At 49.6% G+C, this 20,021-nt stretch overlaps 2 protein-coding genes across 5 annotated transcripts; one reads left to right on the top strand and one right to left on the bottom strand.

Annotated features, from left to right (window-relative positions):
- Positions 1-1,026: 1,026 nt before the first annotated feature.
- On the top strand, positions 1,027-3,790 carry LOC144676000 (tripartite motif-containing protein 16-like protein; the record flags this gene model as incomplete). Its single annotated transcript, XM_078536519.1, has 2 exons — positions 1,027-1,110; positions 2,937-3,790. Coding segments are annotated over 2 exons (611 nt in total), but the record flags the coding sequence as incomplete, so codon positions are not given.
- Positions 3,791-7,821: 4,031 nt separating this feature from the next.
- On the bottom strand, positions 7,822-19,620 carry LOC144676001 (uncharacterized). 4 transcript variants are annotated; one of them, XM_078536521.1, is made up of 4 exons: positions 19,568-19,583; positions 18,545-18,651; positions 10,704-12,915; positions 7,822-9,099 (listed from the first exon to the last, which is right to left on the bottom strand). In XM_078536521.1, exon 3 carries the CDS (start codon positions 12,894-12,896, stop codon positions 10,731-10,733), a length of 2,166 nt encoding a protein of 721 aa, XP_078392647.1. In that variant the 5' UTR covers positions 12,897-12,915; positions 18,545-18,651; positions 19,568-19,583; the 3' UTR covers positions 7,822-9,099; positions 10,704-10,730. The 4 variants fall into 4 exon arrangements, with proteins under 4 accessions (XP_078392647.1, XP_078392649.1, XP_078392648.1 ...); XM_078536523.1 differs by lacking the exon at positions 18,545-18,651 and having other exon boundaries at positions 19,568-19,620; XM_078536522.1 differs by lacking the exon at positions 19,568-19,583 and having other exon boundaries at positions 7,822-9,102; positions 18,545-18,707.
- Positions 19,621-20,021: the final 401 nt, after the last annotated feature.

The raw sequence follows: 20,021 nt of genomic DNA, 5'->3' as shown, positions 1-20,021 counted from the left end.
TGCAGCACTCCCTCAGTACTGACCCTCCAACAGTTCAGTGCTTCCTCAGTACTGACCCTCTGACAGTGCAGCACTCCCTCAGCTCTGACCCTCCAAAAGTGTGGCACCCCCTGACACTCTGACAGTACAGCACTCCGTCAGTAGTGACTCTCCGACAGTGCAGCACTCCCTCAGTACTGACCTTCCAACAGTGCAGCACTCCCTCAGTACTGACCCTCTGACAGTGCAGCACTCCCTCAGTACTAACCCTCTGACAGTGCAGCACTCCCTCAGTACTGACCCTCTGACAGTGCAGTGTTCCCTCAGTACTGACCCTCTGACAGTGCAGCACTCCCTCAATACTGACCCTCTGACAGTGCAGCACTCCCTCAGTACTGACCCTCTGACAGTGCAGCACTCCCTCAGTACTAACCCTCTGACAGTGCAGCACTCCCTCAGTACTGACCCTCTGACAGTGCTGCACTCCCTCAGTACTAACCCTCTGACACTGCAGCACTCTCTCAGTACTAACCCTCTGACAGTGCAGCACTCCCTCAGTACTGACCCTCTGACAGTTCAGCACTCCCTCAGTACTAACCCTCTGTCAGTGCAGAACTCCCTCAATACTGACCCTCTGACAGTGCAGCACTCCCCCAGTACTGACCCTCTGACAGTGCAGCACTCCCCCAGTACTGACTCTCTGACAGTGCAGCACTACCTCAGTACTGACCCTCTGACAGTGCAGCACTCCCTCAGTACTGACCCTCTGACAGTGCAGCACTCCCTCAGTACTGACCCCTCTGACAGTGCAGCACTCCCTCAGTACTGACCCTCTGACAGTGCAGCGCTCCCTCAGTACTGACCCTCTGACAGTGCAGCACTCCCTCATTACTGACCCTCTGTAATCCCTGAAACATCCACACCAATCGGGTGCATATAGTAACAATCAGACAAAGGGGCAGAAACAAATCCACAGCTTTCTCTCGTTTAAGGTGGAAATGTTGCACACAAAATATCAATGATTTTCCTCTGCTTCTCTCTGTATAGATGATGAGAGACTGACTCTCTCTGTACCCAGAACCCTCCAGGAGACTCCCTCAGAACCACAGACCAGGCAACAACTCAGGCAATGTGAGTATCAGCAACGGAGCTGCACCTAACCCCGTGCTGTACCTGTCCTGGGAGTGTTTGATGGGGACAGTGTAGAGGGAGCTTTACTCTGTATCTAACCCCGTGCTGTACCTGTCCTGGGAGTGTTTGATTGGGACAGTGTAGAGGGAGCTTTACTCTGTATCTAACCCCGTGCTGTACCTGTCCCTGGGAGTGTTTGATGGGGACAGTGTAGAGGGAGCTTTACTCTGTATCTAACCCCGTGCTGTACCTGTCCTGGGAGTGTTTGATGGGGACAGTGTAGAGGGAGCTTTACTCTGTATCTAACCCCGTGCTGTACCTGTCCTGGGAGTGTTTGATGGGGACAGTGTAGAGGGAGCTTTACTCTGTATCTAACCCCGTGCTGTACCTGTCCTGGGACTGTTTGATTGGGACAGTGTAGAGGGAGCTTTACTCTGTATCTAACCCCGTGCTGTACCTGTCCTGGGAGTGTTTGATGGGGACAGTGTAGAGGGAGCTTTACTCTGTATCTAACCCCGTGCTGTACCTGTCCTGGGAGTGTTTGATTGGGACAGTGTAGAGGGAGCTTTACTCTGTATCTAACCCCGTGCTGTACCTGTCCTGGGAGTGTTTGATGGGGACAGTGTAGAGGGAGCTTTACTCTGTATCTAACCCCGCGCTGTACCTGTCCTGGGAGTGTTTGATGGGGACAGTGTAGAGGGAGCTTTACTCTGTATCTAACCCCGTGCTGTACCTGTCCTGGGAGTGTTTGATGGGGACAGTGTAGAGGGAGCTTTACTCTGTATCTAACCCCGTGCTGTACCTGTCCTGGGAGTGTTTGATTGGGACAGTGTAGAGGGAGCTTTACTCTGTATCTAACCCCGTGCTGTACCTGTCCTGGGAGTGTTTGATTGGGACAGTGTAGAGGGAGCTTTACTCTGTATCTAACCCCGTGCTGTACCTGTCCTGGGAGTGTTTGATTGGGACAGTGTAGAGGGAGCTTTACTCTGTATCTAACCCCGTGCTGTATCTGTCCTGGGAGTGTTTGATTGGGACAGTGTAGAGGGAGCTTTACTCTGTATCTAACCCCGTGCAGTACCTGTCCTGGGAGTGTTTGATGGGGACGGTGTAGAGGGAGCTTTACTCTGTATCTAACCCCGTGCTGTACCTGTCCTGGGAGTGTTTGATGGGGACGGTGTAGAGGGAGCTTTACTCTGTATCTAACCCCGTGCTGTACCTGTCCTGGGAGTGTTTGATGGGGACAGTGTAGAGGGAGCTTTACTCTGTATCTAACCCCGTGCTGTACCTGTCCTGGGAGTGTTTAATGGGGACAGTGTAGAGGGAGCTTTACTCTGTGTCTAACCCCGTGCTGTACCTGTCCTGGGAGTGTTTGATGGGTACGGGGTAGAGGGAGCTTTACTCTGTATCTAACCCCGTGCTGTACCTGTCCTGGGAGTGTTTGATGGGGACAGTGTAGAGGGTGATTTACTCTGTATCTAACCCCGTGCAGTACCTGTCCTGGGGGTGGTTGATGGGGACAGTGTAGAGGGAGCTTTACTCTGTATCTAACCCCATGCTGTACCTGTCCTGGGAGTGTTTGATGGGGACAGTGTAGAGGGAGCTTTACTCTGTATCTAACCCCGTGCTGTACCTGTCCTGGGAGTGTTTAATGGGGACAGTGTAGAGGGAGCTTTACTCTGTATCTAACCCCATGCTGTACCTGTCCTGGGAGTGTTTGATGGGGACAGTGTAGAGGGTGATTTACTCTGTATCTAACCCCGTGTTGCCAGTCAGGGTGATATCACTCCATTATGTATGATTATTTCTCTCTCTGTCTCTTGATGCAGATTTAACGGAGGTAACCTTTGACCCGAACACAGCCTCTGACTCACTGCGTCTGTCGGATTCCAGGCGACGTGTGGTCAACACGCACCCTGAGCTGCAGAATTATCCAGCCCACGCAGAGAGATTCTCTCGGATCTGTCAGGTCCTGGGCGAACAGGAGTTCCCTGATGGCCGCTATTACTGGGAGATGTCAATCACTGGGGCCCCGGTGATGGTCGGCCTTGCTTATCGCCAAATCAACCGCAGCAGCCGCGGCACCGCCTCCTCCCTGGGGCGCAACCAGGTTTCATGGTGTCTGGAGCTGGCCGAAGGCAGCGGGATTGCCTGGCACTCTAACAAGCCAAGTGTCACAGTTCCTGCACCGTACCAGCGCCTTGGCCTCTACCTGAGCATTCCTGGCCAGACCTTGTCTTTCTATGGTATCACTGACATCGCTGTCCCTCTGCATCACTTCCAGGCCACCTTCACCCAGCCCCTGCTCCCCGCCTTCCAAATCAACAGAGGGTCCAGCATCCAGATCGAGCATTAGAGTCCGAACCCCAAGATCCAGATCCAGAACTGGAACCTGAACCCCGAGATCCAGATCCAGAACTAGAGCCTGAACCCCAAGATCCAGATCCCGAACTGGAGCATAAACCCTCAGATCCGGATCCAGAACTGGAGCCTGAACCCCAAGATCCAGATCCAAGAACTGGAGCCTGAACCCTCAGATCCAGATCCAGAACTGGAGCCTGAACCCCAAAATCCAGATCCAGAACTGGAGCCAAAACCCCAAGATCCAGATCCCGAACTGGAGCCTGAACCCCAAGATCCAGATCCAGAACTGGAGCCTGAACCACAAGATTCAGATCCTGAACTGGAGCCTAAACCCTCAGACCCAGATCCTGAACTGGAGCCTAACCCTCAGATCCGGATCCAGAACTGGAGCCTGAACCCCAAGATCCAGATCGCAAACTGCAGCCTGAATCCTCAGATCCAGATCCAGAACTGGAGCCTGAACCCCAAGATCCAGATCCCGAACTGGAGCCTGAACCCCAAGATCCAGATCCAGAACTGGAGCCTGAACCCTCAGATCCAGATCCAGAACTGGAGCCTGAACCCCAAAATCCAGATCCAGAACTGGAGCCAAAACCCCAAGATCCAGATCCAGAACTGGAGCCTGAACCACCAAGATTCAGATCCTGAACTGGAGCCTAAACCCTCAGACCCAGATCCTGAACTGGAGCCTAAACCCTCAGATCCGGATCCAGAACTGGAGCCTGAACCCCAAGATCCAGATCGCAAACTGCAGCCTGAATCCTCAGATCCAGATCCAGAACTGGAGCCTGAACCCCAAGATCCAGATCCCGAACTGGAGCCTGAACCCCAAGATCCAGATCCAGAACTTGAGCCTGAACCACAAGATCCAGATCCTGAACTGGAGCCTAAACCCTCAGATCCGGATCCAGAACTGGAGCCTGAACCCCAAGATCCAGATGCAGAACTGGAGCCTGAACCCCAAGATCCAGATCCAGAACTGGAGCCTGAACCCAAGATCCTGATGCAGAACTGGAGCCTAAACCCTCAGATCCAGATCCAGAACTGGAGCCTGAACCCCAAGATCCAAATCAAAGACTGGAGTCTGCATCCCAAGTTCTGGATCAAGAACTAGATCCTGAATCACTAGATCTGGATCAAGAACTAGAATGTTAATCCCAAAATCCAGATCAAGAACTGGAGCCTGAACCTCACAATTATCAACAGGGACATGAGATTGATCAGTGCAGCACCTGACTGAGCACAGAGAGGGAGATGGAAGGGAGTGGGGAGGGAAGGAGGGAATATCAGGGAGAGGGAAGTAGAGTGGGTGAGGAAGGAGGAGTGGGGTTGGAGGGTGAGGGAGGATGGGTGGGAGAAGGGTGAGGGAGGAGGGGTGGTGGGGAGGAGGGTGGGGGGGGATGGGGGAGAAAGGATTGGGGCGAGGGGTTGTGGGGAGGATGGGTGGGGGGAGGGTGAGGGAGGAGGTGTGGGGAGGGGTGAGGGAGGATGGGGTTGGGGAGGAGGGTGGTGGAGGAGGGTGAGGGAGAAGGGGTTGGGGGGAGGAGGGTGGGGATGGAGGGTGAGGGAGAAGGGGTTGGGGGGGAGGAGGCTGGGGGGAGGGAGGAGGTTGAGGGAGAAGGGGTTGGTGGGGGAGGAGGGGAGGGAGGGAGGGAGGGCCCTTTTCTCTCACTGAAGTTTCCTGGGTTACAAACCTGGGGCAGGGAATTTGCAGAACAGGTGAAGTGTCCTGAGAGTCTGGCAGCATCTGCTCTGTGTGTCTGCAGGAAAATAACCGAAAGGAGAACTGGGCTAAACCACAGGGAGTGAGTGGGACAGGCCACATCCTCAAAATTAACCACAAACCAGTAAACTGCAAGTTGGGTCAGAGCAGATTGAGTAGTCTTGTTATAACACTGGGGCTGCTGTGTCCTGTAATGATGTTGTCCAGCTGGGTGGGACTGCGCTCACCTGGTTCCATTCTTATCTATTTAATCACAGCCCGTGAATCACTTGCAATGGCTTCTCTTCCTCCTCACCCATTGTTACCCTTGGTGTCCCACAGGGACCTATCCTCGGGCGTCTCCTCTTTTCTCATCTACCTGCTGCCCCTCAGCAACATTATCTGAAAGCACGGTGTATATTTTCACAGGTATGTTAGCAACACCTAGCTCTCCCTCACCACCAGCTCCCTCGACTCCTACCCTACCGCGAAACTATCCGGCTGTTTATCCTGTATCAGTATCAGTACTGGATGGGCAGGAAGTTCCTCCAGTTAAACATCAGGAAGACTGAAGCCGTTGTTTTCAGTCCCCATTCCACACTCCGTTCCCCAGCTACCGATTCCATCCCTCTCCCAGGCAACAGTCTGAGATTAAGCCAGATTAATCACAATTTTGCTGTCACATTTGATCCCAAGATGAGTTTTCGACCTTATATTCACACCATCACTAAGACCGTCTGTTTGCAGCTCCATAACATTGGCCGACTTACCCCCTGTATCAGCTCATCTGCTGCTGCAGCCCTCATTCATACCTCTGTTACCTCCAAACTCAACTATTCCATGTACTCCTGGTTGGTCTTCCACATTCAACCCTCCAAAACTCTGCAGCTCATTTCTGAACTTGCAGCCTACATTGTTCCCCTGTCACCCTTGTGCTCACTGACCTACATCGGCTCCCAGTCAAGCAATGTCTTGACTTTAAAATTCTCATCCTTGTTGTCAAATCTTCACCTCTCCACATCTCTGTAACTTCTACCAAGCGCACAATCCTGTGAGGTACCTATACTCCTCCAATTCTGACCTCGTCCATCCAGGATTTTAATCACTCCACCATTGGCGGCCGTGCCTTCAGCTGCCTGGACCCCAAGCTCTGGAATTGCCTGTTTACACCTCTCCGCTTCTCTACCTCACTTTCCTCCTTTAAGAAGCTTCTTTAAACCTCTCTCATTGGCCAAGCTTTTGGTCACCTGACCCAATATCTCGTAATGTGGCTCAGGGTCATACTTTGTTTTATAATGTTCCTGCGAATCACCCTGGGACGTTTCATTACATTAAAGGTAGGCACTATATAAATATAAGTTATTGTTCTAGTTCAGGTTGCTAATGAACAATGCTGATTATCTGTAACCATAGAACCATAGAACACTACAGCACAGAAAAACAGGCCATTCGGCCCTTCTAGTCTGTGCCGAAATATTATTCCGCTAGTCCCATTGACCTGCACCTAGTCCATAACCCTCCCCTCCAGACCTCTCCCGTCCATGTATCTATCTAATTTATTGTTAAAACTTAAGAGTGAGCCCGCATTTACCACGTCAGATGGTAGCTCGTTCCACACTCTCACCACTCACTGAGTGAAGAAATTCCCCCTAATGTTCCCCCTGAACCTTTCCCCTTTCACCCTAAAGCCATGTCCTCTCGTGTTTATCTCTCCTAATCTAAGTGGAAAGAGCCTACTCGCATTTACTCTGTCTATACCCCTCACAATTTTGTAAACTTCTATCAAATCTCCCCTCATTCTTCTACGCTCCAAGGAATAAAGTCCTAACCTGTTTAATCTTTCCCTGTAACTCAACTCCTTAAGACCCGGCAACATCCTAATAAATCTTCTCTGCACTCTTTCAGTCTTACTGTTAGTCCAGCAGAATGTGCATGCTGTGTTTGCTCACATTCTTTGCAAAAGGAAAGTTACCATCATTTCAACTCTAAGAATAATGTAGCACAGGAAGAGGCCATTCAGCCCGTGGTCTCTATGATGGCTCTTTGTTGGAGTTATCCGGTTAATCCCATTCCTCTGCTCTTTCCCTTTAGGCTGATAAACTTTCCCCCTTCAATTCCCAATTACCCAATTCCCTTTTGAAAGTTCCTATTGAACCTGCTTCCACCGCCCTTTCAGGCAGATCACAACAACTCACTGCGTTTAAAACATAAATTCTCCTCATCTCCACCCACCCCTGGTTCTTTAGCCAATTATCTCCAGTTTTGCCTTATTTACTTGATTAAAATGCTCTGTGATTTGGAACAGATTTATTAAATCTTCCCAACCTTCTCCACTTTTAACCATCCTTATCAGACCTGAGCCTGTATAAGTCTCCAATCCCATTGACTTTTAACTACCCTCTGGAGTGACTGAGCAAAACCCTCAATTGTATTAAAAAGCGCCTAGCAGTTCCAGAGCGTGGTACAAACATCACTGCCTCCAGATAACCAGGACGGTCAGTGAGGCTGGATCCCGAGAATGAGAAACTCCAGGAAGATGGATAGTTGGTATCCCATTAGCACAGCTATCCTTGTGCTCTCTCTCTCTCTCTCTAATCCAACAGTAGATTTCAAACAGCAGAATCTACAAAGGAAACAGAGACTGAATATTTGATCAAATCAGTTTAATGCAGTCTAAAATTCCAAGATGATGACATGGCAGAATGAAGCAAGTGCTCAGAGTCACAGGGATGTCACAGGTCCCGGGAGAAGAGAGAATCTGTGGGGTTACAGACAATTGACAAATAAATGAGAATTTGGGATTAAGTGGGATGGAAGGGGGATTGGGGAGGGTGGAAAATGCTGATGTGCAATGGCCACCTGCCCCTCAGTCAGGGGGTGGGGATGGGGGTGCTGTGTTGGAAGAAGCGGTAATATTTTTGGGTGATTGAGTTTGTGGTTGAGATTTGTGGAAGCTATTCAACCTCAGTGGGGGGCAGCATCACAGCTAAACAGGGGCATTGGTGTGGCACATGTTAGGGCTGATGGATGGTTAGCACAAGACGCAAAAGTAAAACAATGAGTCGTAATCAATAAACAGAGAATTGAAAGCAATGTCAAGCCAGACCTCTGGAGAAGCTTTATGTACACAAGAACATGGAGCTCTGGTGCCTGAAAAGACAAAGATAATGTATTGTTATGACTGAACATATTTATAAAAATACTCAGTCAACTGGTCAAAATGGCCTAAAGAGTTTGAAAGCTGCGGGGGTGACACAAACAGGGAGGTTGACTGCTCACTGAGCGATCGTACAACATTCCTTGTAACATATTTGTGTCTAACAGGTGTGCGGTTAATGGGGGTATTGTAATGGGTGTATTGTAATGGGTGTATTGTAATGGGGGTATTGTAATGGGTGTATTGTAATGGGTGTATTGCAATGGGTGTATTGTAATGGGGGTATTGTAATGGGTGTATTGTAATGGGTGTATTGTAATGGGTGTATTGTAATGGGGGTATTGTAATGGGGGTATTGTAATGGGTGTATTGTAATGGGTGTATTGCAATGGGTGTATTGTAATGGGGGTATTGTAATGGGGGTATTGTAATGGGTGTATTGTTCAAACCCAGTAAATACATTTGTGTTCAATGTGAGTTTTAAGAGTTTTCTCATTAATTCTCATAATTCTCCTGGTCCAAACATTCGAGTAACCTGTCAGGGGTGGAACGTGACATCTCACAGGCGATAGGGTAGAGAGGAAGGGTGGACGCTGTTGTCTCTCTGATGAATCTTAAATTCAGTTATTAGGCTGCAAATCAGACAGAAGGACCAATATTGGTAACACAGCCAGAAATAACTCTCCAGGTGTCAATGCAGACTCAGGTGGTGCTGGCTCCCTGGAGATCGATACCCATTCACCTTTGCTTCAAACAACTCCTTTCAAACCTGCTGAAAAACACTTTCATTAGTTTAGAATTTATTGGGGCAAGAAAGAGCCAATTAGAATCTATTCCTTAATCACAAATTAAATCATATTCCCCAATCCCACCGACACAGCCTCTCCCCATATCAGTCCCCCTCTCCCCGTGTCCCTCAGTCCCACCCTCTCCCCGTGTCCCTCAGTCCCACCTTCTGCCCGTGTCCCTCAGTCCCACCCTCTCCCCGTGTCCCTCAGTCCCACCCTCTGCCCGTGTCCCTCAGTCCCACCCTCTGCCCGTGTCCCTCAGTCCCACCCTCTCCCCGTGTCCCTCAGTCCCACCCTCTCCCCGTGTCCCTCAGTCCCACCCTCTGCCCGTGTCCCTCAGTCCCACCCTCTGCCCGTGTCCCTCAGTCCCACCCTCTGCCCGTGTCCCTCAGTCCCACCCTCTGCCCGTGTCCCTCAGTCCCACCCTCTGCCCGTGTCCCTCAGTCCCACCCTCTGCCCGTGTCCCTCAGTCCCACCCTCTGCCCGTGTCCCTCAGTCCCACCCTCTGCCCGTGTCCCTCAGTCCCACCCTCTGCCCGTGTCCCTCAGTCCCACCCTCTGCCCGTGTCCCTCAGTCCCACCCTCTGCCCGTGTCCCTCAGTCCCACCCTCTGCCCGTGTCCCTCAGTCCCACCCTCTGCCCGTGTCCCTCAGTCCCACCCTCTGCCCGTGTCCCTCAGTCCCACCCTCTGCCCGTGTCCCTCAGTCCCACCCTCTGCCCGTGTCCCTCAGTCCCACCCTCTGCCCGTGTCCCTCAGTCCCACCCTCTGCCCGTGTGCCTCAATCCTATCTCCCCATGTCCCTCAATCCCCCCTCTCCCCTTGTCCCTCAATCCCACCCTCTCCCCGTGTCCCTCAATCCTATCCTCTCCCCATGTCCCTCAATCCTATCTCCCCATGTCCCTCAATCCCCCCTCTCCCCGTGTGCCTCAATCCTATCTCCCCATGTCCCTCAATCCCCCCTCTCCCCGTGTGCCTCAATCCTATCTCCCCATGTCCCTCAATCCCCCCTCTCCCCATGTCCCTCAATCCCACCCTCTCCCCGTGTCCCTCAATCCCACCCTCTCCCCGTGTCCCTCAATCCTATCCTCTCCCCGTGTCCCTCAATCCTATCCTCTCCCCGTGTCCCTCAATCCTATCCTCTCCCCGTGTCCCTCAATCCCCCCTCTCCCCGTGTCCCTCAATCCCCCCTCTCCCCGTGTCCCTAAATCCCCCCTCTCCCCAAGTCCCTCAATCCCCCCTCTCCCCATGTCCCTCAATCCCCCCTCTCCCCATGTCCCTCAATCCCCCCTCTCCCCATGTCCCTCAATCCCCCCTCTCCCCATGTCCCTCAATCCTATCCTCTCCCCATGTCCCTCAATCCTATCTTCCCATGTCCCTCAATCCCACCCTCTCCCCGTGTCCCTCAATCCCACCCTCTCCCCGTGTCCCTCAATCCCCCCCTCTCCCCGTGTCCCTCAATCCTATCCTCTCCCCATGTCCCTCAATCCTATCCTCTCCCTATGTCACTCTTCCACCTAACTGAAGAAACAAAGGAAGCGAAACACACAGAGCTTCACAACTCAATCCGTTTCTCTTCCCCACTCACCATTCCCACTGGAGGTTTGTCCCAGTCTCAGGCCCACTGATCTTCCTCCTCCTCCTCTGCAATCTCTTTGAAGATGGATTGTGTTTCCTGTTTCCTTGAGCTCTCAATCGCCAGCACTTCACATTCGGAAGGTGGAGGCAGCACTGCCTTTAAACCAGAGTCAATGGCCTCAATGCGCTGCTGTACCCGGCTCTCAAACTCCTCCTTGCTGCTCAGCACACGTTCCATGATCATTTTGCGGGCATCATCACAGCCTTGTTGTAACAGTTGGCGCTCGGTTTGGAATTCTGCATCCTCTGGGTCCAGGGTAATGAGTCGCCCGAGGCTGGTCACTCGGCTCATCAGGTACTTGCTGGAAATCTCCACATAGGTTCTAGAGATCATGTTGATCAGGTGGGAGATGTTGGTTGCCTGAAAGGCCTGGGCATAAACTAAGTCTCTGATGAGTTTTTGCTGATTGTAGCCCGTGATTCCTTGGATTTCCTCAGTGTCAGTGGTGAACTTTTTCAGGGACGTGGTGAGGCAGATGTGGATCAAGTTGGAAACCATCTGAAAGAAGCGGGTCATCTTGGTCCACTGTTCTCTCACCCGACCCAATGCATCCAGGCCCTGTGCCAACATCTTCAGTGTGGTATCAAAGTCAATCTTCGTCACTTGGCATTTCCTCATCATGATCAAGATCTCGTCCAATTCCTTGTTAGTCTCCTTCATGGACTGGAAACTCCTCTCGTACTCTGCCCGGGTGCTATCCAAATGTGCTTTGGCATTCTCAATCTTTAACCTGGCCTGTGTCACCACCGTCTGTACTATGCTCTTGTCCTCAGGATCCTGGTCCCCAACCACCTTGGACAGGTTTGGGGCAGTCTGGGGCAACACCGATGAGCTGTTGGAGGCCATGCACCCTGCACTGAACTTTACCACTTTCCCATAGAGCTCCCCGATCCTCATAGCTACATTCTCCATCTGCACCTCACTGGGACTTTCACACTGGCCAATCTCCTCCAGCTTCTCACAGATTGCAATTCCCTTTCTGCACAGAGTTAGTGCCGCACCCTTTGGGCTGCAGTCCTCCTCCAGGTTGATCTCTGTTTTAATCTTCTGGAACATGCGCCTGGAGATGTCAGAGTTCACTCTGCCAGTCATATCATCCAGGAGTTTATTCAGACTCAGTTTAGCATCCTCAGATAGTAGGTCCTGAAGCTTCACTGTGGCTATCAGCAGCTCACTGGACTTTGATAGGACATTACTGGCAGCCACTGGGTCCAGTTCAGTTTGCTGGGCTGAAGTTTTGGCTCTGTCCTTGTTCCTCACCTTCTCTGCAACGACGTTGCCAACGTTGGCCAAGGTCTCCACCACGGTGGTGGACAGACTCACCGGGTCAGCTGTAACCATTGACATGAAGCCACTCACAAGGTTGCTGACCATGTTGATCGAGTTCTCCACAGCAAACATACCCACAACCCCCCACTCACTGGGTGCAGACCCCAGCGCTGCCCTATAGGCATCATGGGCCTCCTCTACCTGCTTGTTCATGCTGGTGAAATATTCCTCTACCTGCCTCTTCTCATTCTCTGCTGTGGCCTTTCGAAGTTTGGCCTCCTCCAGGGAATGTTGGACCTCCTTAGACTCAGCCTCGTACGCCCCCTTGGCACTGGTACAGGCCTCCAGCAGCTCATGGATTAAGTCAGTGACAGAGGAGAAGCTTTGTTCCACCTCCTGGGCTAGCCCCAGACACTCATCAGCAACAGCCTTGATACTGCCCAGCTGCAGAGGGAGGATCTTCTCCAGAGCCTGCTGGTCACCGTTCATCAAGGTTTGCACAGCGTACTTCAGGTGTGTAGGGACACTCTGGGAGTGAAGCCGAACCTGATCCATGTTTGTATGGGCCAAGTTAAAGCTTTTCCATCCCTGGTTACTGACCTGCATCAAACAGGCCCGGAAAGATTCAGGATACTTGATGTATTTGTATTGTCTGTCCGGGGTGTGCTTGTTTACAGGGAAGTCACTGACAGAAGAAATGATGATCAGTTCACCGAGGATGGCAATCGACATAGGAGCGGGCATCAGGAACTCCTCCCAGTTGGCATAGGGTTGCATGATGAGCATGTTGTCCCTCCTCACCTCCTCAGCCTTGGTATGTTTCAAGAAAGCACTGTTAATGTTTGCCAAAAGGTTCTCGTCCTTACCCGCCATGGTGAGTTGTGCAAATCTCCTGATGAAAGAGAGAGAACTGTTACTATTTAAATTAGATCACTTGTATCTGCTTCCAGCCACACACATTGAGGCATCTCACAGAAAAACACTTCCACTTTCTGCACAGTAAGATCCCAGGAGCAGTAACTCGGAGGTCATGGGAATGACCCTTGGGTTGACTCTCCAATCAGGGTCCTCGGGCTGCCTCTGTGATCGCAGCCCTCGGCTATTAAATTCCCTTTGCCTGGACCATGCTCTCGATGAATTGGGAATCTGCCCAGCAACAGGTCACAAGACACATTTCGCAGAAAAAGAATCTCAGAATTATTACTCTCCAAATGAGTGATTCACTTAGTTCTATTTCCCCCACCTCTCCCCCTAACCCTGAACATTCTCCCTGAATAGATAACAGTCTAATTCCCTTTCGAATGCTTCAACTGTCTCTGCTTCTACCACACTCTCAGCCAGCGCATTCCAGACTCTAACCACTTGCCGCGTGAAGAAGTTTTTCCTCATGTCTCCCTTGCTTCTTTTACCAATTATTTTAGATCTGTGCTCTCTGGTTCTCAATCCTCCCATGAGTAGGAATACTTTCTCCCTATCTACCCTGTCCAGACCCCTCATGATTTTGAACACCTCTATCAAATCTCCTCTCAACCTTCTCCAGGAAAAACAGACTGAAGAAGTTAGGACTATCTTCATAACTGAAGTGCCTTATCCCTGGAACCATTCTTATGAATCTTCTCTGCACTTTCTCCAATGCCTTTACATCCTTCCTATAGTGTGGGGCCCAGACTGGACACAATACTCCAGCTGAGGCTGAACTAGGGACTTAGACATGTTCAGTATAACTTCCTTGCTCTTGTACTGTATGCCCCAATTAATAAAGCCCAGGGTCCTGAATGCTTTACATTGTTTCCACCTTCTTGAAAACTGCGGAGGGTTTTGCTCAGCTATTTCAGGGGGCAGTTAGGAATCCATCACCTTGCTGTGGGTCTGGAGTCACATCTACACCAGACCGGGTAAGGATATCAGATTTCCTTCCCTAAAGGGAACATGTTGGGTTTTAATAACAATCCAGTTGTTTCAGTCTCATCATTACTGAGACTGACGTTTGATTCCAGATCTATTTAATAACTAAATTTAAGTTCCCCAGCTGCCATGAGGAGATTTCAGCTCATCTCTAGGTCAAAGGCTCTGGCCTCAAGAACACAAGCTCAGAAACAGAGCCACTCTCCCACTGTACCCCATAAGAGTCATTCACAGACAGCAACGACCTGTCAGTTACACTGTCAATCTGAGAGTGTCAGAATATCACAGTCCAAATTCCAGCTGGTCAGTTTCAGCATCGCCAAGTGTTACAATGTCAATTCCAACTGGTCAGTTTCATCACTGTCCAATGTGACAATGTCAATTCCAACTGGTCAGTTTCAGCACTGTCCAGTGTTACTTAGAAACTAGGAGCAGGAGTAGGCCATTCGGCCCTTCGAGCCTGCTCCACCATTCATTATGATCATTGCTGATCATCCAACTCAATAACCTGCTCCCGCTTTCTCCCCATATCCTTTGATCCCTTTCACCCCAAGAGCTATATCTAACTCCTTCTTCAAAACATACAATGTTTTGGCCTCAACTACTTTCTGTGGTAGCGAATTCCGCAGGCTCACCACTCTCTGGGTGAAGAAATTTCTCCTCATCTCAGTCCTAAATGGTCTACCCCGTATCCTCAGACTGTGACCCCAGGTTCTGGACTCCCCCACCATCGGGAACATCCTTCCTGCATCTACCCTGTCTAGTCCTGTTAGAATTTTATAGGTTTCTATGAGATCCCCCCTCATTCTTCTGAACTCCAGTGAATATAATCCTAACCGACTCAATCTCTCCTTATATGTCAGTCCCGCCATCCCAGGAATCAGTCTGGTAAACCTCCACTGCATTCCCTCCATAGCAAGAACATCCTTCCTCAGAAAAGGAGACCAAAACTGCACACAATATTCCAGGTGTGGTCTCACCAAGGCCCTGTATAATTGCAGCAAGACATCCCTGTTCCTGTACTCGAATCCTCTGGCTATGAAGGCCAACATGCCATTTGCCTTCTTTACCGCCTGCTGCACCTGCATGCTTACCTTCAGCGACTGGTGTACAAGGACACCCAGGTCTCGTTGCACATTTCTCTCTCAATTTATAGCCATTCAGATAATAATCTGCCTTCCTGTTTTTGCTACCAAAGTGGATAACCTCACATTTATCCACATTATACTGCATCTGCCATGCATTTGCCCACTCACTCAGCTTGTCCAAATCACACCGCAGCATCTCTACATCCTCCTCACAGCTCACCCTCCCACCCAGCTTTGTGTCATGTGCAAATTTGGAGATATTACAAATTTGTAATATTTGTATACATCCCTCATCTAAATCATTAATATATGTTGTGAATAGCTGGGGTTCCAGCACCGATCCCTGCGGTACCCCACTAGTCACTGCCTGCCATTCAGAAAAAGACCCGTTTATTCCTGCTCTTTGTTTCCTGTCTGTCAACCAGTTTTCTATCCATCTCAATACACTACCCCCAATCCCATGCGCTTTAATTTTACACGTTAATCTCTTATGTGGGACTTTGTCGAAAGCCTTCTGAAAGTCCAAATAAACCACATCCACTGGCTCCCCCTCGTCAACTCTACTAGTTACATCCTCGAAAAATTCCAGTAGATTTGTCAAGGATGATTTCCTTTTCATTAATTCATGCTGACTCTGTCCGATTCTGCCACTGTTTTCCACGTGATCAGCTATTAAATCTTTTATAATGGACTATAGAATTTTCCCCACTACCGACGTCAGGCTGACTGGTCTATAATTCCCTGTTTTCTCTCTGCCTCCCTTTTTAAATAGTGGGGTTACATTAGCTACCCTCCAATCTGTAGAAACTGTTCCAGAGTCTATAGAATCTAGGAAGATGACCACCAATGCATCCACTATTTCGAGGGTCACTTCCTTAAGTGCTCTGGGATGTAGATTATCAGGCCCTGGGGATTTATCGGCCTTCAATCCCATCAATTTCCCCAACACCATTTCCCTACTAATACTGATTTCTTTCAGTTCCTCCTTCTCACTAAACCCTGTGTTCCCCAACATTTCTGGTATGTTATTTGTGTTTTCCTTTGTGAAGACAGAACCAAAGTATGTATTTAGTTGGTCAGCCATTTCTTTGTTCCCCATTATAAATTCCCGTTTCTGACTGTAAGGGACCTACATTTGTCTTCACCAATCTTTTTCTCTTCACATACTTACAGAAACATTTACACAGTCAGTTTTTATGTTCCCCGCAAGCTTACTCTCAATCTCTATTTTCCCCTTCTTAATCAATCCCTTTGTCCTCCTTTGCTTAATTCTAAAGTGCTCCCAATCCTCAGGTCTGTTTTTTTTTTAGCCAATTTGTATGCCTCATCCTTGGATCTAATACTATCTCTAATTTCCCTTGTAAGCCATGGTTTGGCCACCTTTCCTGTTTTACTTTTGCGCCGGACAGGAATAAACAATTGTTGCAGTTCACCCATGCACTCTTTGAATGTTTGCCATTGCCTATCCACCATCAACACTTTAAGCAATGTTTCCCAATCCCTCATAGCCAACTCGCGCCCCATACCATCGTAGTTTCCTTTATTAAGATTCAGGACCCTAGTCTCAGAGTCAACTACATCACTCTCCATCTTGATGAAGAATTCTATCATATTATGGTCGCTCATCCCCAAGGGGCCTTGCACAACTAGATTGCCAATTATTCCTTTCTCATTACACAATACCCAGTCTAGGATGGCCTGTTGTCTAGTTGGTTCCTCAACGTATTGGTCCAGGAAACCATCCCGTATACACTCAAGGAATTCCTCCTCTATGGTATTGTTACTAATTTGATTTGCCCAATCTATATGCAGATTAAAGTCACCCATAATCACAGACGTTCCTTTATTACATGCGTCTCTAATTTCCTGTTTAATGTCATTCCCAACATCATCACTACAGTTTGGGGGTTTATATACAACCCCCACTAACATTTTTTGCCACTTAGTGTTTCTCAGCTCTACCCATACAGATTCCACATCGTCAGAGCTAATATCTTTCCTCACTATTGTGTTAATTTCCTCTTTAACCAGCAATGCAACTCCACCACCTTTTTCTTTTTGTCTGTCCTTCCTAAATACTGAATACCCCTGGATGCTCAGTTCCCATCCCTGGTCACCCTGCAGCCATGTCTCCGTAATCCCGACTATATCATAGCTGTTTACATCTATTTGTGCGGTTAATTCATCCACTTTATTGCGAATGCTCCTCACGTTAAGGCACAAAGCCTTAAGGCTTGTCTTTTTAACATTACTTGTCCCGTTCCCACTATTTTTCACTGAGGCCCTGTTTGATTCTTGCCCTTGATTTCTCCACCTATCACTTTTCTCATTCCCCTTTCTGTCTTTTATCCTTATCCTTGATTCCCCCTCCTCTGACTCCTTGCATAGGTTCACATCCCCCTGCCATTTTAGTTTAAACCCTCCCCAACCACTCTAGCAAATATTCCCCCTAGGACATCAGTCCCGGTCCTGCCCAGGTGTAACCTATCTAGTTTGTACTGGTCCCACCTCCCCCAGAACCGATCCCAATGTCCCAGGAATCTGAAACCCTCCCCCTCACACCATCTCTTCAGCCACGTATTCATCCGATATATCCTGCTATTTCTACTCTGACTGGCACGTGGCACTGGTAGTAATCCTGAGATCACTACCTTTGAGGTCCTACTTTTCAACTTAATTCCTAACTCCCTATATTCTGCTTTTAGGACCTTTTTTTACCTATGTCATTTTTATCAATGTGTATCACAACCACTGGTTGTTCACCCTCCCTCTACAGAATGTCCTGTAGCCGCTGTGAGACATCCTTGGCCCGAGGACCAGGGAGGCAACATACCATCCTGGAGTCTCGTTTGCAGCCATAGAAACACCTATCTATTCCCCTTACAATTGAATCCCCTATAACTGTTGCATTCCCACACTTTTTACTCTTCCCTGTGCAGAAGAGCCAACCGCGGTGCAATGAATTTGGCTGTTGCTGCTTTCCCCTGAGAGGCCATTCCCCCCAACAGTATCCAAAGCGGGATATCTGTTTTGCAGGGGAATCGCCACAGGAGATTCCTGCACTGCCCACCTAGTCCTCTTGCTCTGCCTGGTGGTCACCCATTCCTTTCCTGCCTGTGGACTCTTAGCCTGCAGTGTGACCACCTCTCTATAAGTGCTATCCACGATACTCTCCACCTCACGCATGCTCCACCGTGTCCCCAGCCGCCATTCCAGCTCCAAAACCCGGGCTTCCAGGAGCTGCAGCTGGAGATACTTCCCGCACACGTGCTGGCCCCGGGCACTGGAAATGTTCCTGTCTTCCCACATAGAGCAGGAGGAGCACACCATGGCTTTGAGCTCTCCTGCCATGACTTACCCCTCTAAATTTAATTAAATCTTTTGGAAGATACTTAGTATCAAATAATATCAATTACTCTCGGGCCCTTCTTCCCTGCTCCTCGTTGTTACAGAATATAGCCCTTACAAACGATGAACCACAAAATAAGACCTTAAAAACTATAAGCAATAAAAGTAGTAAATACTTACCCGACCGTACTCACGATACTCAAAGGATCACCTCGTTCCCTCCTCACCGAACTCCCTCAGTCACCAAACTCCAACTTAAGCATTCTACTGCAGCCCAAAGCAGCACTCTAGGGCAGACAAAGTCAGCACTGTAAGATGACCTGTTTTTATACTCTCTGAATCTAGCCTCTGAAAACCTGTTTAAGCCAGTTATCTAATGAACTAGTTATAGCTGCAAACAGAGCCTGTGTAAACCCTGTTTTAAAGCTGGCCTAAAACCCACCTTCTTCCAACCCAAACAGCAACTTTTAGTTAATTACTAAATTAAAGAAAGACTAGACTTTAGATAGAAAATAACCCTTAATTTCCCTCAGTCACCAAACTCCAACTTGAGCATTCTACTGCAGTCCAAAGCAGCCTTCGTCTGCATTGTAAGATGCCAATTCCAGCTGGTCAGTTTCAGCACTGCCCAGTGTAATAATGCCAATTCCAGCTGGTCAGTTTCAGCACTGCCCAGTGTAATAATGCCAATTCCAGCTGGTCAGTTTCAGCACTGCCCAGTGTTACAATGCCAGGTCCAGCTGGTCTGTTTCAGCACTGCCCAGTGTAATAATGCCAATTCCAGCTGGTCAGTTTCAGCACTGCCCAGTGTTACAATGCCAATTCCAGCTGGTCAGTTTCAGCACTGCCCAGTCTAATAATGCCAATTCCAGCTGGTCAGTTTCAGCACTGCCCAGTGTTACAATGCCAGGTCCAGCTGGTCAGTTTCAGCACTGCCCAGTGTTGTTACAATGCCAGGTCCAGCTGGTCAGTTTCAGCACTGCCCAGTGTTGTTACAATGCCAGGTCCAGCTGGTCAGTTTCAGCACTGCCCAGTGTTGTTTCAATGCCAGGTCCAGCTGGTCAGTTTCAGCACTGCCCAGTGTTGTTTCAATGCCAGGTCCAGCTGGTCAGTTTCAGCACTGCCCAGTGTTACAGTTCCTGCGCCGGTTAGTCAATGTTTCAGTGATGGGGGAAGCGGACCCTCCTCCTCTCTGCCCCTTACCCCAGTCCCGGGACACTGACGTTCCGCTGGCCGAGTCCGGCCTCTGGTTTCGGTTTGTTGCAGACCGGGGAGCCGGAGACGCCTCGCTCCGGACCAATGGGATACCGACAGCGCCCATCTCATTGGGTCTTTGTTTCCGGGTTTTGGGAGATGGCTGCACGGCAAGCTGATTGGTCAGATTGGGAAACAGTGGGCGGAGCCCGAGCAGATGCGGAGAGAGAGAGGATCCTTGGCGGGAGGATCCAGAGGGATCAGGGAGAGGGATGATGCCCCAGGGGTGAGGAGACATCGCGAACACGGGATCCTTTCACTGGCTTCATTCGCTTCTCTACAACAGATTGTTCAAAACTACACAGAGTAACTCAACTGTGACACACACAATGTCTGCACCAGATTCATCTTCTGGATCTAACCCCATACTGTCCCTGCCCTGGGAGTGTTTGATGGGGTCAGT

Source organism: Cetorhinus maximus, unplaced genomic scaffold (assembly GCF_964194155.1).
Source record: "Cetorhinus maximus unplaced genomic scaffold, sCetMax3.hap1.1 HAP1_SCAFFOLD_1272, whole genome shotgun sequence".
Taxonomy (NCBI): domain Eukaryota; kingdom Metazoa; phylum Chordata; class Chondrichthyes; order Lamniformes; family Cetorhinidae; genus Cetorhinus; species Cetorhinus maximus.
Note: the sequence above shows the minus strand (reverse complement) of the source record. Positions and strands in the feature narration are given on the sequence as shown.

Excerpts from the sequence above, each read along its gene's own strand:
- LOC144676001 (XM_078536523.1), bottom strand. The coding sequence starts at position 12,896 with ATGGCGGGTAAGGACGAGAACCTTTTGGCAAACATTAACAGTGCTTTC.